This window comes from Brachyistius frenatus, unplaced genomic scaffold (genome assembly GCF_029030835.1).
Source record: "Brachyistius frenatus isolate BFR_SWC_R1_liver_20210118 unplaced genomic scaffold, ASM2903083v1 Contig_57, whole genome shotgun sequence".
NCBI lineage: Eukaryota > Metazoa > Chordata > Actinopteri > Embiotocidae > Brachyistius > Brachyistius frenatus.
In genome coordinates, this window is record NW_027210656.1 from 436,591 (window position 1) to 451,397 (window position 14,807).

At 40.0% G+C, this 14,807-nt stretch overlaps 2 protein-coding genes across 2 annotated transcripts; both read left to right on the plus strand.

Annotated features, from left to right (window-relative positions):
- The first annotated feature begins 749 nt into the window (after positions 1–749).
- Positions 750–3,630, plus strand: timm21 (translocase of inner mitochondrial membrane 21). The gene is made up of 6 exons (XM_069705490.1): positions 750–1,286; positions 1,703–1,765; positions 1,940–2,037; positions 2,593–2,666; positions 2,823–2,928; positions 3,150–3,630. Exons 1-6 carry the CDS (start codon positions 980–982, stop codon positions 3,240–3,242), a joined length of 741 nt encoding a protein of 246 aa, XP_069561591.1. The 5' UTR covers positions 750–979; the 3' UTR covers positions 3,243–3,630.
- A 947-nt stretch (positions 3,631–4,577) lies between these two features.
- LOC138624915 (uncharacterized) lies at positions 4,578–14,320 on the plus strand. The gene is made up of 5 exons (XM_069705491.1): positions 4,578–5,037; positions 5,260–5,361; positions 5,498–5,657; positions 8,788–8,920; positions 11,839–14,320. Exons 2-5 carry the CDS (start codon positions 5,342–5,344, stop codon positions 12,027–12,029), a joined length of 504 nt encoding a protein of 167 aa, XP_069561592.1. The 5' UTR covers positions 4,578–5,037; positions 5,260–5,341; the 3' UTR covers positions 12,030–14,320.
- Positions 14,321–14,807: the final 487 nt, after the last annotated feature.

A 14,807-nucleotide genomic window follows, 5' to 3' on the forward strand; every position in this document is an offset into this window, starting at 1 on the left:
CACTTGCAAGTCTCTGAGGGTTAAATGTACCAGTTGTGTATGAAATGTGCTGTAGAAAAAAAAAAACGTACTTTGCCTTGATGCTCCTTCTTCATCTTCTCTTTGTTACATCTGGGTGCTCTCAGCAACTAACTTCCTGCTCTTGACCTGCTCGCCTGCAGGCAAAGAGTCGACTGATTAACATGTTTATTACAGTCTCTGCTGCTGGCACTTCTGTAGATTCTGATCCACTGGTTTTGCCTCTTCTTGAAGGCTTCTCAATGAAATCCGAATTTGCTCCACCATTTCCATCGGTTGTAGCGCCTGTTTGTGGTCACTTCAGGAACTTTGACCGGTCGATCTGACCTAAATGTAATTTCAAGCCGCAATGAAAACTTGGAACCGAAGATCCATTATTAACTACGTACAGAAATGAAAATATCAACAACAGCAGCAAAATATGAACACAACCAATAAAAATCAAACAAAATGTATGTATTTCTTAATTTATTTAACTTATTACTTTTTAAACACGATTTCTTTATTTGTATTTCTGATGTGGAGGTCCTCTGCAATCAACCAGGAGGTGCTTGCAAAAATCCATTATTTGCTGTTTGCTCCATGAGTCTAAAACTCTGTTAATTTTACAAACAACTAATAATAAAAACAACGATTGTCTTATTACGTGAAGGTGTGCACTTTATGGTTTAAAAAAAAAAAAAAAGCAAGTGACGTTCCGATGACGCAACTGTAAGGGCGAGTGACGACAAACGTATGCGCCACAGGAACCCAAAACGACTGATTTGACAGCACCGTTGCAAAAGTCGGTTCGAGTACGTTGGCGTTTTCCGTTGTCCATTCATATCGTATAATAAGTCACGTGTATATAATTATACCCCACGTTAGGTTGATTACTGTTGTTGTTGCTTTAATAGTTTTAGCTGGCTTTCGATCGCGCTAAAGAACAAACTAACTCGGCTTGCGAGCCGTAATCATAATCATGGCGTACACGCAGATTTTGGGAGCCCTGCACCGACACGTCCAACACACGGCGACACGGGTCTCCGTGCAGAAATGCAAACTCGCCCGGGTCAGTCTGCTCATCCGCACACACGGGACGGTGTCGGCGGTGTCCAGACTGACCTTCCGCACAGGAGTCGAGGCCCCTTCGTCTGTCCTGAGCTGCTTTATTCAAGCGCAGCGGAGCGTTTCTCTCACAGCCAGAAATAAAAGCAGCCCGGAGGAAAGAGCCAAGTCGGTCTCCAGGTATCAAAGTGGGAGCCCAAAGCCTTCAGCAGCGCAAAAAGGTATGCGGGACAACACACGTGCAGGTATTTAGAGGGTTGTCCCGTCGCGGTACGTTTACCTGCACGGTAAGCTGTTACCCACTTTAAATTTAGACTTGCATTTTTTTTTTTTTTCTTCTGTCTGCACACTCAAGCCACAACATACTTAAAGTATGAATAGCCATCGATTCTTCCAGTATTTTATGCACTAATTTACTTGTTTTACTATTTATAGAGTGAATCTGAAAAGTTGTCATCACAAGTGTCTATGTGGTCCAAGACCCAGTTTTTTTTTTTTTTTTTTTACTGAATAAATCAAGGTCCTTTTCTCATTTGCGAGACCACAGGCAAAAAAAAAAAAATGTGTTGGTTGTAACATATTCAGAAGTTACGGTTGACTTGACTGCCCAATAAACCCCAAGCTCAATGTCTTCCAGTGAAAGACGCTGGCAGAGACTTCACCTACTTGATAGTTGTACTCGTCGGGCTTGGAGTAACAGGTGAGTACAACCACAAGAGTCGCCCTCACTAGCACGCCAATTTATTATCTTGTTTCATATCAAATGACAAATACAGGCACTAATATGTTGTGTGTGTGTGTGTGTGTGTGTGTGTGTGTGTGTGTGTGTGTGTGTGTGTGTGTGTGTGTGTGTGTGTGTGTGTGTGTGTCCTAGGCGGGCTGCTATATGTGGTGTTCCAGGAGCTGTTTTCTTCCTCCAGTCCAAATAAAGTTTATGGGAAAGCCTTTGACAAAGTCCGGTTACACCCAGAGGTGAGAATGAGATCTAAATATTATGATGGTCTTAAAACAGCATGTGAGTGGACATTATATTTGCATACGGTAAAGTTAAATGGATTTACTGTGTGGCAGTGATGTGTCTCCGAAACAATATCACAATATTCCAGGGTATTTGAAAAATCATCATCATTAATTTCTAGAACGTACAGTTGCCAACAAAATAAAGTGTTGTGGTTTTATACAAACAAACAAACTACATATTACTTTGGTTTGTTTTACATCTGATCTTTTCTAACCAAACGACAGAAGGCTCTCGGAGCCGAGTCCTCCACTGTGCAGCCGCTTTCAGCCACGCTTGTTGTTGCTGTGCATAAGTCACGAATGTAACGGTATGACATCGACCAGTCGTAATATTGCCATTATCGTTAAAAAAATTATACTTAATAGTAATGTGAACAATGCGATATGGCGGATACTGTTGCATTTTGTCTCGGAGCTACTCTGACAGTTGAGTTAAACCTAAGTCTTGCAGGTCATCGACTGAAAATTGTAATTCTCAAAACCATTTTCTATTCATTGAAAACGTAGGTGATTGGTGCATTTGGCGAGCCAATCAAGTGTTACGGCGAGGCCACCCGTCGAGGAAGGAGGCAGCAAGTCAGGTAGTAATTATTGTCACTGTGTCTGAGTGAATACAACTAAAAAACTTCCTTTGTTGCACATTTGAGATTTGACTAAGTTGCTATGTGTCACGTGTGATGGTTCTACTGGTTATAGTGTTTTTATTTATTTGTTTTATTTCTGTGTTTCCACCTCAGTCATCAGGAGTACCTGAAGGATGGACTGAAGCATATGAGACTTAAGTTTTACATTGAAGGCTCAGAGCCAGGCCTAAAAGGAACAGTACACTCAGAATCAAAAGAGGTTGTTTTTTTTTTTTTTAAATCTAAATCATCAGGCAGCCTATAAAATACATGCGCTTACCAAAGGCCAGTAAAAGCAGTACTCTTCAAATGAAGCTGTCCTAATACCAGTGATTTGTAGGCAAGTAATTTAATGTGACAGTAAAGATGACCATTTCTTGTTATTGTCTGCCAGGTTGAGAAGGTGTTTAATCATCCAGTTTCCTTGTTGTCATTTTACAGAGTCCTGAAACTGGAAAATACGGGTTTCGTTACATATTTGTGGAAGTAGACACCTACCCCAGACGGACCATCATTGTGGAAGACAACAGATAAGGAAGATAATGGCCACTCGGGCGTGTCATTTCACTGACTCAGCATTGTATAAATGTGGATAATGTGTCTCTAAAAGGCAAGATGGTGTTGGTAGACAAAAAGGTAAAGATTTTAATTTATAATTGTTTTGTCAAACATCAATAATTAGGACTGATTTAAACTTTGACACAACAATATAGCAGTCCGCATTTGGTGGAGAGATTTAAAAAGCACAGTATTTTTCACAGACAAAAAAAAAAACATTTGACTCGTGTACTCAAATGCAAATTGATTTTTTTTTTTTTTGACTAAAAGATCAGAGGTGAAATCTTGAAGAAAGTTGTTGCTTTTAAATTGTAATAAAAAACGCTGTCCCATCTTTTGCACAGGAACAGAAATGCATCAGAAACCTGCATCAGTGTTTTCTTGTTTACTAAGAGTGAAACTGCAGATGCCATTATGATCTCAGCTTCATTGAATTGAAAATGAACATTGGCAGTTATTTTACCAACTTTAATACCAAAAAAAAAAAAATCGTAGTTTTTTTTTAATGAGATATGTCAAGTTTGCTGTAGCTTGCTTTAAAAAACGGTGACCACTAGATGGAGTCAAAGACTCGTAACGGGAAGGAGTTCATAGATTTGTCACTGTGTTTTGATTATATTTTGGGAGGTGAAACCAAGCAACTGACTTTGAAAACTGTAATAACTGAATATCTAATTTTGAACAATGAACACCAAGGTTAATTAGGGATAATTTGATTCTAACTCAATACACTTTATTTATTGTTTATTCACTGTTCTTTCGATAAGATAGAAAACACTTTACTGATTCACACAGGGGGGAAATTAACCTCTTAAAAACACAAAAGTGGAATAAAAAGTTGTTGTATTGGACCCGTCAGTGGTTTTAATGTGGTTGATGTATTTGCTCCCATTTGTCCGTCGGACTTTTGCTACCTTCCATGACCCTCGGAAATATTAAAACTTAAATTGGACCTCAATGAGTCTCAATAGCAGTGAACTTCGACTTACCACTTTTTATTGCTTTTTTTTGTTTTGTTTCTATACTGCCACCGACATGTGCGAGTTTTAGGGAGTCGAATATTATATTATTACTTACAATGTAGGGGGAGGAGGGGGCTATACTCTTCTGTAAATTAAAAAAATAAAGCATGAAACCTACTGGGTTAGATAGCCTTTTCATTTTTTGCAATGGCAACACGAAATAAGCTCTGCGCTGCTTGATTTTAAACAACTATCATCAAAGCGCCATTTTGATCTAACAATAGCCCCAGCAGCACTTCGACGGAGGGGGGGGGACACACAAAAAAACCCGATTAATTGTAATATTATTGTCTGCGTGAGGGGGAGCAGTTTACGGGAAGCCTTGAACGCAGCACTCGTACAAACACCGCCCACTGTGAAACCAAAGGCAGCATTGAACGGAGAAGCTCGGTCAGTCGGCGCCGGCGAGAAGTCTGTAAGACTTACTTTTAGTTTCTTCAAAGTGAACTTAACAAGTTGCTCGTGAAACAATCTCAGTGTTATATAACACTCGTAAGGTTTGCTGACAAAGTAGGTCCGTTTCAGTCGACGTTTTTCCCGCTCGCGCCGCCGGTAAACGGGAGTAACGGCTGTTGTTGTTGTTGATGTTGTGGCCTTGCTACGCGATAGCCGCGCTAAGATAGCTTTAGCCTCATCTGGCTCCCGGAGCTCCTTTTCGCATCATTTTCTCCCCCCCCCTCCTCCCGAAACGGCGAGGGACATGGCCCACGTGGACAGCTAAGTCGCTAAGTCGAGTTGTCGCTTTTAAAGTGAGTTAACCTTTCTTGTTCTTGCTTTTTGTGAAGTCAGGCAGCTGGTTTGGACCGGAGGAGCTGTCGGTGCTAAACTGAACCATCTGTTTTAAATTACAGAAAGTGCCTAACCTCTCTGAGCTTGCTGGCTATTATACGTTATTAAATTAAACAATGAAATTAATGTTGCTGCTTAGTTAACAATTATTTGAATACGTTGCTGTTGTTTTTTGTTTTCAGGGAAAGTCGTGTTTCTGGCCAGGAACAGCAAGTTACTCCTCAGCTATGAGACTTCCCTCCCAGTGATTCCCACCTCACTAAAATGGAGCTGTATTGGTACATGTGAGTATAAATAACACAGCTTTATAGTTCCTTCTTTTTTTCTTTTTTATTAAAAAAATACATCAAAATAAATTAGTTTTTGTTTCAAACTGTTTTCTCATCGTCCGTGCCCCTTTTTTTTTTTTTTTTTCCCCAGAGTTGTTATCATATTCATCATCATAAAGATCTTCTTCTATGTGTGCTGGTACCGGTCCAGACAGAGGCAGCTGGCAGCATACCTGAGCAACCCACGCAATGCTCAGATAGTCATTGTTGGAGGAAGGGCCTACCTTCATCAGATGTGCGAGAGACAGAGTGTAAGTGCAGATCCTCATTTCCACATAAATACTTCCTACATCTGAAATGCATAAACCGGCTGTCATCATGGTTTGCCTTACTTTTTTTATATATATATATATATATATATATATAAAGAGAATCTCTTCCCGTAGGCTGAAAGACATGAGTATGGCACACCGAGTGAGAGACAGTCAGAAAAGGTCACGGTTGTGCTACATTTTGCAGAGGAGTTGTTTTGCTGTCTCTCAAAAAGGCGTGCGGTTTTCACTCAGTCACTTTTACATCGATAGCCTACATTTCACTTTCAGTGACAGACTGAAAGTTTGTGGTTAAGCTTTAATAGGTTCATGGTTTCTGGTTTGCATGTACTCGCCGCTTACATTTCTCTGTTCGGTTTGTTCGACCTTGTTGACAGAGGTCTGTTCGGGCAGGTCGTCACTTATGACAGTTGTGCGAGTCCACTGTTTCTTGTGAAATTTCAACCGTGCATGTGGGAACTTTACTGTGCAAATATCCTCAGTAAAACACAGAAAGAAAGTCTGGTGTAGACTGATTTGAAGACAGCGGTGTAAGCCCCTTAGACGGTCTCCTAATTTCTCAAGATTTTATTCGTTTTAATTTTCACTAACTGATTTTTTTTTTTTTTTAGTTTTTTCTAGAAATCCTAGTATTTACTGTCACTTGTCTCCTGTAAATAATAATATATATTGGAGAATAGGTTTTGTATCTTCTTATATTTAATTCCGTTATGATTAGTTGTGCTGCTCATTTGATCATTGGGATGACCTTCATAGTTATCTTTCTGTTTGGTTTTATGGATTTTTACATTGTGGTGAAACACGTGCTTTTAATGCTTATTTTGAAACTGGTTGCAAACTGCAGGCTTCTCTTTCATTGTCCCCTTCAAAAGCTACCTGAATGTCATTTTTATTTCTGTTGATGTTTTCAGTGATATATCCAGAACAGTAATGCCTTTCCTCAACATCAGTTTGTATGCAGTCTTTTCTGTGGGCCACGCCACACGTTCAGGCATAATTGTGGTGCTTTCCCCAGAAGCTGTCAACGTCTCTGCCTCTCTCAACCACCTGGAAACAGTCAGACATGATTCAGAACTTTCCCAAATATTCAGTGAATCATACAAGATAGCCTTCTAACTAATTTCTCACTCCTGACCACTTTATCCACTTCTTAGTTATTGGAAAAGATGCTGCGTGAATGACGGATACAAACACATTTTCTATCTGAATTAAAAGTCCGTGAAGTCGTTTCATCTGTGCCAGCTTTTGAGTTATTTATTATTATTGCAGTTGCAAAAGTATTTTTAGGGTTGTTTGGATTATTTGTGCAACAGGAAATGCCCCATTTGTTGAAAAAATGATGCAGAGCTTCGGCTTTTGGCCACGGCTTCCCCTTCACCAGCTATGAGATTCTGTTATCTGAACTGTTTGTCTGATTTGAGAGAACATTCCGTCCAGCATAAGATTGCCATTCTTGGTGTGTTACCGGACACACACACACACACACACACACACACACACACACACACACACACACACACACACACACACACACACACACACACACACACACACATATATATATGTGTATATATATTAGTCCCTGATCTCTCTTTGGTTCGCAACTCTTCCTGTTTGCTCCCCCTTTTTCTCCTACACCTTTCCCTCTTCTCTTCTCATCCTCTCCCCCTTGTTCCCTCTGGTGTCTCGAGTGTATAATGTTCCCTGTTTAGATTTTAATGGAATGTGCAGCAGGGAGGCCCCACAGTCATCCATTACCTGGTACCCTGAAAGTTTTCTGAAACGATGCCAAGACGACTCTGGTCTTGGGTCTAAATGATGACATATCGCTTGCTTAAACTTCTTGGACAATCTTGTTCACCGCTACCACTGCAGTCATGACTAAAAACGTAAAGGCCCTGGAGAGAAATGGAGGTGATGGTTTCTAGATTAGTAGGCTTCATCTTTAATTAGTTTTGGTCCGGGTCTTTGGGACTACATAAACAGTTGCTGTGTTTTTTTTTTTTTTTTTTTTTTTTTTTTTTTTAAAGTGGTACCCAATACCAGGGCTGTGGTCTGGTACTGGAGCATGGGATGTACAGCTGGGGTACAAGGATCCAATTTGATTTGGAAAAAACCTGTCACAATAATTATGTGTCTTTATTGTCTCTCACAGGTAATTTGTACGATATTTACCTTGAACTTTTAGTGGTCTGTCTGTGCTGCATCATTCCTCATCGTTTCCTCACGCCCACGACAACAGGATGGTAACTTTGAACTAATTAAGACATCAGTCTGCAAGGTCCTCAGTCTTTATTCACTGACTTACCTGCTTCACCTGTATATACACCTTCTCTATGTTACCGAACCAGACAGCTAAAATGGAAAAAACACAAAGCGTTTAAGAGAGTTTCAGAGATTCTTTGGACAAAGTAGAAGTGATTTTTGTCCATCTGTTTTTTATTTTAAAGGAACTGAATTTGAATATGATATTAATACTGCAACAATCTGCTTTTTATATAAAGTTAATTTTAAAAGACGGCTGCCGTTTATATTGATGAGATGAACTGACAGACGTCCTCGCGTCTGCGTAGAGCGTACATTATTTTAAAGAGGGTTCAAATAGTTAATTGGGTTTGGGGTGAAAGCGGTTTATGTTGGTCACTTCTGTGTTTAAAAACACGCACAGAAACACAGAAAAGAGTTGTGAGAGGGTTCGTAATGAAGAAATCTGTCCCGCTGTTCTTCAAGAAGATTATCTTGCTGTTTGCTTTGTGATGTTTGTTCTTTGGTGTTTTTAGATTTGTGCTGGCCAATCTTGGCCTGAAGCGAGGAGTTTAAAAGGAAGGTTCATTGGAGAAGCACGGGCATAAATCCAATATTATCATAACCAGCAGCAATCTTATCTCTAGAGATGTGTACACTAAAACCAGCCCTGTTAGTATCCGAACAGCATTCGCACTGTTGACATTTGTGCTTTTGATTTTAGCCAATAGATTTGACTGTCAAAACTGCCATTTTATTTTATTGCATATGTGCATGTATGCCTCATATGTATGCACACTTTTGTAATTTTATTAGCGTCTACTTTTGTGTGTATCATGAACTGTGTATTTCCTTCATCCTGTAGCAAACATCCGTGTGGCCTAGTTGGTATGGTGTCCAGGATGACCTGTCGATAGAAGAGCCCTCCACAGTCCTGCCACCAGCTGCATCCTTCTCCCACTTGGACATGCCACCACCATATGAGGCCGTCTCTGGAGGTAGCATTAGCACACACTCTTAGACACTAGAATAAATCATCTTTGTTCATTAAGCTGATCCACATGTGAACCAGGAAGCCTGCTTCATTCTCTTTTTTTTTTTTTTTTTTTTTTTACTTCTTCATTCATAACTTCCTCTCTGTAACAATTTTTGGCTGCTGCCCTCTTACAAATGTTGTCTCAGTTGTAAGTTTAACATGTAAAAGCCGGTAACTTTCTGGTTCACAGCACCCAGTCATGTATAACCAGATATTTGATTGGTGCAAAGGCTTTACTGAAGTCTTATTGTAGATACCTATGTTGTCAGTTTTAATCGTGCAGAGATGAGTCACACTGGGTTATTAGCACCTCCGCAGCATTCAACTGTGTATGTCAAACATGCTCGATTGCCTTCCCCACAGTAACTGCATTTACATCGAATCGCTCCCACGTTGTGGGGCAGGCGTTGGTGGGAAAGTCCGCTTTGGTTTGTGACGAAACTTTCTGTGTGGTCGCTGTATTTGCGCAGTTTCATATACGGTGGTGCACAGCGCAGGTCACTGAAAGAGGAAACTTTGTGGTGGAAGTGGCTTTGTCAGATACATGCTGTATGTGAAAGTAAAAAAAGAGAAGACAACTGCCTCATTTTAGATCAACTCTAAATAGTCTTCCAGTATCAGAAACACAAGCAGCCGAAGCTGACCAATCAGTGGCCGCGGTCTCCTCGCAGCATGTCCCGAGTTGCTTTTGCTTCGATGGGTAGTTCCATTTTCGAAGAGACACTTCAGCTTCGGCAAAGCTTCAGAGCCTACGACGGTACTTAAATGCAGTTTACTATCGTAGACTTCAGTACTTTTCTCATCTTATTCAATCGAGTTCAGTTGCTTGGGTGCGCACACGGAGTACTTTGTTTATTCGTACATCCCTTTATAAAGTCAGAGTACACTGTGTCACTAACTTAATCAAAATGAAACCATCGACCTCAAGGATTTCTTTTTATATCAGTGGCTTGTGTCTACTGCTCATGTTCCAGTTAAGTCTGGAGTAAACTCGTTTCTCTTTGCTGGCTCTTAAGGGACTAAAAACCTGCGGTCTCCTGTAGGGGTGGAATGATTCACAGAGTTGAAGGTTCACATCGCGGTTCTGTGGTCATGATCTCATTTCAGCTGCGTATATTTTTGGCAAATTGTTGGGGTAGGGCATTGCCAGTGTCAACAGTTTCATTTCCTTTGCAAAAAAGTCAACATCTTTTTGCTGTAGCAAAAGAGCGCAAACAAAGATCATAAAGAACATAAATGTTCTTTATTATTAAATGTTAATGACCAGTAGGCATCAAAGAGATGTTCCCCTAGTGTCACACTTGGGTAGCTCTCAGTAGCCCTGCAGGTCCACGCATCTGTAGAAGCTGTGTTGGACGTATTTGACAATTCCTCAATGTGCATGTTCATAAAGTTCAGCAATTTCTGCACTGCTGAAGTGTTAGCTGGGGGGGGGGGTATCATACTGTGGCTCAGGTACTTTATCATATACTGAAATCCCGCATCCTCCACTGACTGAATATCTTTTTCCATGAACGGCCCCGAAGCTTGCCCTGCCTACAAGGCTATTTCAAAGCTGCAGGGAAAAGGTGTTGCTCTTTCCTACCCGGCTGTTGTTGCACTGTCACGAGACTCACCGGCGTGAGGACCTCTTAAACGGCTCAATGGTTGGAAGTATTGCGACAAGCGTAAGCAACACATGTTGCGCTGTGCCGGCGCACAGTCGCCGTTGTATCCACCACTTCCTGTCGTCATGGTCACAACTCTTAACCCGCTGTGCTCCCATACAGCAGACCACAACTATGCTGGTTTGACTGGCTTGTTGGTGCAACACTACGGATGCTTTGAGAGCCATCGAATCGTTCCCACCTCTTGAGTTTCTTCATTCTATGTTCCCACGACATGCCTTCGTTCTTTGCTCTGAACAGGGCTGTAAATATTCTCAACCTTCTGCGCATTTCACACGACTGGCTACAGATTCATGTTTTCTGACTGCGGGTTTGTGAGTTTATTGATGCGGTCATAAGGCAACCACTCGGGGCGGGAAATCTTTGCATCAAGTTTCACAGCGTCGTCCTCTTCAGCAAAAGGCATCTCATTTGATCTGAAGTGCTCGTTCAGTCTGACAGCAGGATGTGGTTATAGCAGGTGGAAACTGTTACAGCTCGGGTCTAATTTCATCGTATAATGCTGCAGCTTCTATTTTGACCTCACAACTGATCTTTTTTTCTAATCCAAGATAACAGAGGGGTTTTCGGGGCTTCCTGGAATGCAACTATTTAAATTGTGCTGAAGCGTTGAGGTATAATAAGAAACCACACAAAATTGTGTCACCCTTTATTTCCGAATGTGTCTGCACAATTTAGCATTTTATCTTGATCAAATTCAAATTTAGACCATTTATGATAATGAAAACGTAATTTTCTCACGATACTAAACAACTGATAAGCGATGAGAGGGAGCTGCAAAACAGAAGACATGCCGCGCGCCGCTTTGGAAAACGATTACAGGAAATATTCAGGTGACTCCACTGCTCTGGGGATCCTCACTACAACTGGGTGTCCGTACATTTTTCTGCTCTTGCTCACCGTCTCTGTGTTTCCATGCTGGGTTTTAAAAAGCTTTTTTTTTTTTTTTTTTCACTGCACTAAATAGATGCATTTACATCAATTGAGAGTTTATCATAGTAGAATAACACGCACTTGTTATTCATTGACGCGGCTTAGTATTTGTTTGAATGCACAAGTCTCAGCGAGGGGGAATTATTGATAGATAAATACAATGTGGTATAGAGGGATGAATATCTTCTTTTTTTTCTTCTATTAATTCTATTCATATTAATCATATGCGACCCGTTGTTTTGGACATCTGATTAACTGGTGTCTTGTCTCTTCTTTTCAGAGGACGATCTGAAGCCCCCTCCCTACAGTGAGTGCGCCCAGGGCCTGGAGGCCGACGGCCCTCGTCCCTCCCATCACACTCCTCTCATATCTGACGGAGGAGACTCCATTAGCGCAAACGAAGCCCCGCCCCCTTACACACTGTCCCCTCCTACACAGATCAGTCAACAAGACGGCCCTGTAGGTCAGTGAGTCGGAGAGCAGGTCCAATTAATCAATTCCTGATACCAGTTTGCCTTTTTCCATGCACTGCCTTCCTACATTCAACCTCAGCGATCGTTGCCAGCCTAACTCTCATCACAAGAGCAAATGTTTATTTGGATGTTTGCGTGTGTGTGTATTGGCGGGGTTTTTTTTGTTTTGTTTTTTTAAAGAAACAAGTTGTGTTTCTACTTTTTATCGTTTTAAGAAATATGTGGTCACCCGATGAGTTTGGCGATAACGGACGGACATCCTCAGTCTGGGCCGCAGAGTCTGCCTCAAGGATGGTGATAACACCCTCGACCTTGTGAACCTGTGACATACAGACAAAACAAGAGACACGTCAAAGTGTACTTCTGTTTTACAAAGTTGTTTCCTGCTTTTTGTCCGAGGCCACTTCCTTTCGCAGAACTAAAATAATTGACTCGTTCTGAAAGCACATTTGGGGGAATGAGTGGACGCGAGACCGTTTTTGTTCTCGTGACTGTGGAGCAGAATATCTGGGACGTGTCTCCATCTTTGTGTGTCTGTATAGATATTGTTCTGAACACAGTGACTCATTCACGGTCTGTGATACAAAATTCATAGTGCAGAGTAGACCGTCTAATAATAACATTTTGGGGCACCTTGCGATGTAAATGTGCATAATTGTTTCAACTTCAAACTGTGTACTCGACGCTTCATTATTACTGCACTTGAGTGCTATTTGATAATTAATTCACTAATTGTCATAGATAATAACCCAATTATTGTAACTGGTTATGTTTACTATATTGTGGCGATTATACTGGGACATTAGGCAATTCAAGAGACTATTAGATCTGTGAATGGGAGTGAGTGAGGACAAGTAGAAAAGGGAAGTTGAAATAAAGGAACACTTTATAGCAGTAAAAAGAAAGATTTGCTGTGCAGTCGTGAATGACCACACATTTTTTTTGTAGCTAAATCCAGCTGTAAAATAATCAGATTTGTTATCTAGAATTGTATTGTTGCGCTGAAGGCATGCATTGAAAAAAATACGTTGATAAAGGTGTACTTAACCTTGAAAAATACTCACAGGGCTATGAGAAAAGGCTCAAAGTGTGTCACCAACAAAACTCAGTTATTCCATTTTCATTCTCAACAATTGTTACAAAATGAAGACTAACCAAAAAAGTTTTTTTTTATTATTTTTTTTAATTTTTTTTAACCACAGCTTCTGTTTCTTGTAACCTGTGTCAATCTGCCACAGGCTGGTAGATGTCAGCCAACTGTTGTTTATTTTTTTTTTTAGTTTTTCTTGAATAGTATTGCTTTGTGAAGGGTTTGTACTTTGCTTTTTGCTTTTTATTGCACTGCATCTCAGATAACCCGGAAATAACACTGTAAGAAAATGTTTCCAAATATTCCAGTTCCCGTGTTTGTTTAAGCGATGTCATGGTCCATGTACAGTTCCTGAAAATTAGGAAAGAAATTCAGATAGAAAAAGAAAATGAATGCTGTATTAATGTATTTGGGGATTTTGGGAAAGTATATAAAATGGGTTTTTTATAGAGAATCGGAGTTAAAAATGTGATGTGTTTTACAAATAATCCTTTGTATTGTGATGACAAATCTTTCATCACTGATGCCTTTGACCACATTTTCCATGTCGTTCTTACAGTTGCAACAGAGAGGCTCCAATGGTCCATGTATCTTTCAGTCATTTGATTTTCTTTCAGAAACGGGTGATTTAAAAAAACAAAGACCTCGGTCGATTCGATTTTTGTGTTTTAACTGGAAGTTAAAATGCAAATATGAAGCGTTTCCCTTTTTAAGTGTCAAAAAGAACTTTCAAGTGCTTTGATATTCCTTTTCAGTTTCATATTACAAGAAATTAAATCCTTAGAAAATCTAACTAGTTCCTTTTTCATCATGAACAAAGAAACACCTCATCTTTCCATTCAATTTAGCAAAAATCAAATAATTATTTGTGGGTTGGGTTTTTTTGCAATTTTTTGATACTTGATTTTTGAATGAAAATCAAATGACCAGAAGGTACCCAGACCTGCAAATCTGAATGTAGGCTTGAACTCGTTTCACATCACCAACATGGTGGCAGCATGACAATGATTGACCACCTAAACTTTAGTGTTAAAGGCTTCTTCTGTCAGGTACATCCTGATTGTTCACTTCACGTTCATTCCTGTGGTGGTTGACATGTCAGATCTCCACTTTGTAGCTTTGTGAGTTAAGGGGAATTAACTTGTTTTCTGATTGGGAGGAAATACATCTTCTGTATTAAATTGTTGTTGTATATAATATAGCACGTTTCATTGTCTTCTTTTACCTTGTGTTTCAAGCCTCTAAACTATAATTTAGAAGTACTGTTAAGTAGACACTGGTTCACACTAAGTTACAGGTTATTTATTTATAATGATACTTGATTATATTTTGATGTATACAAATTCTGTCTTTAGCTGATTAGCCTTAAGCTGCACTAAAGGGAATTGGCATTGCTCTATAGAGGGCTGGATATCTTGTATTGTATTGTATTCTCTAGTGTGGGTCAAGCTTCAGAAACACCCTACAATTTCCCATAATTCAGTTGTGTTTTTACAAACTCACTCCCTCCATAGGCAGAAAAGACATGAATTCAATAGGCTTGGGTTAAAAAAACAACAAAAAAAAAAAAGCATTATTTAAGGCTATTAAATTAACTACTTATCATTCAAGTGTAACGTGTCAAAAATTTAGACTCAGACAATAAGGTTATATAAACTAAATAACCGCCATAAAACATACGTTTTA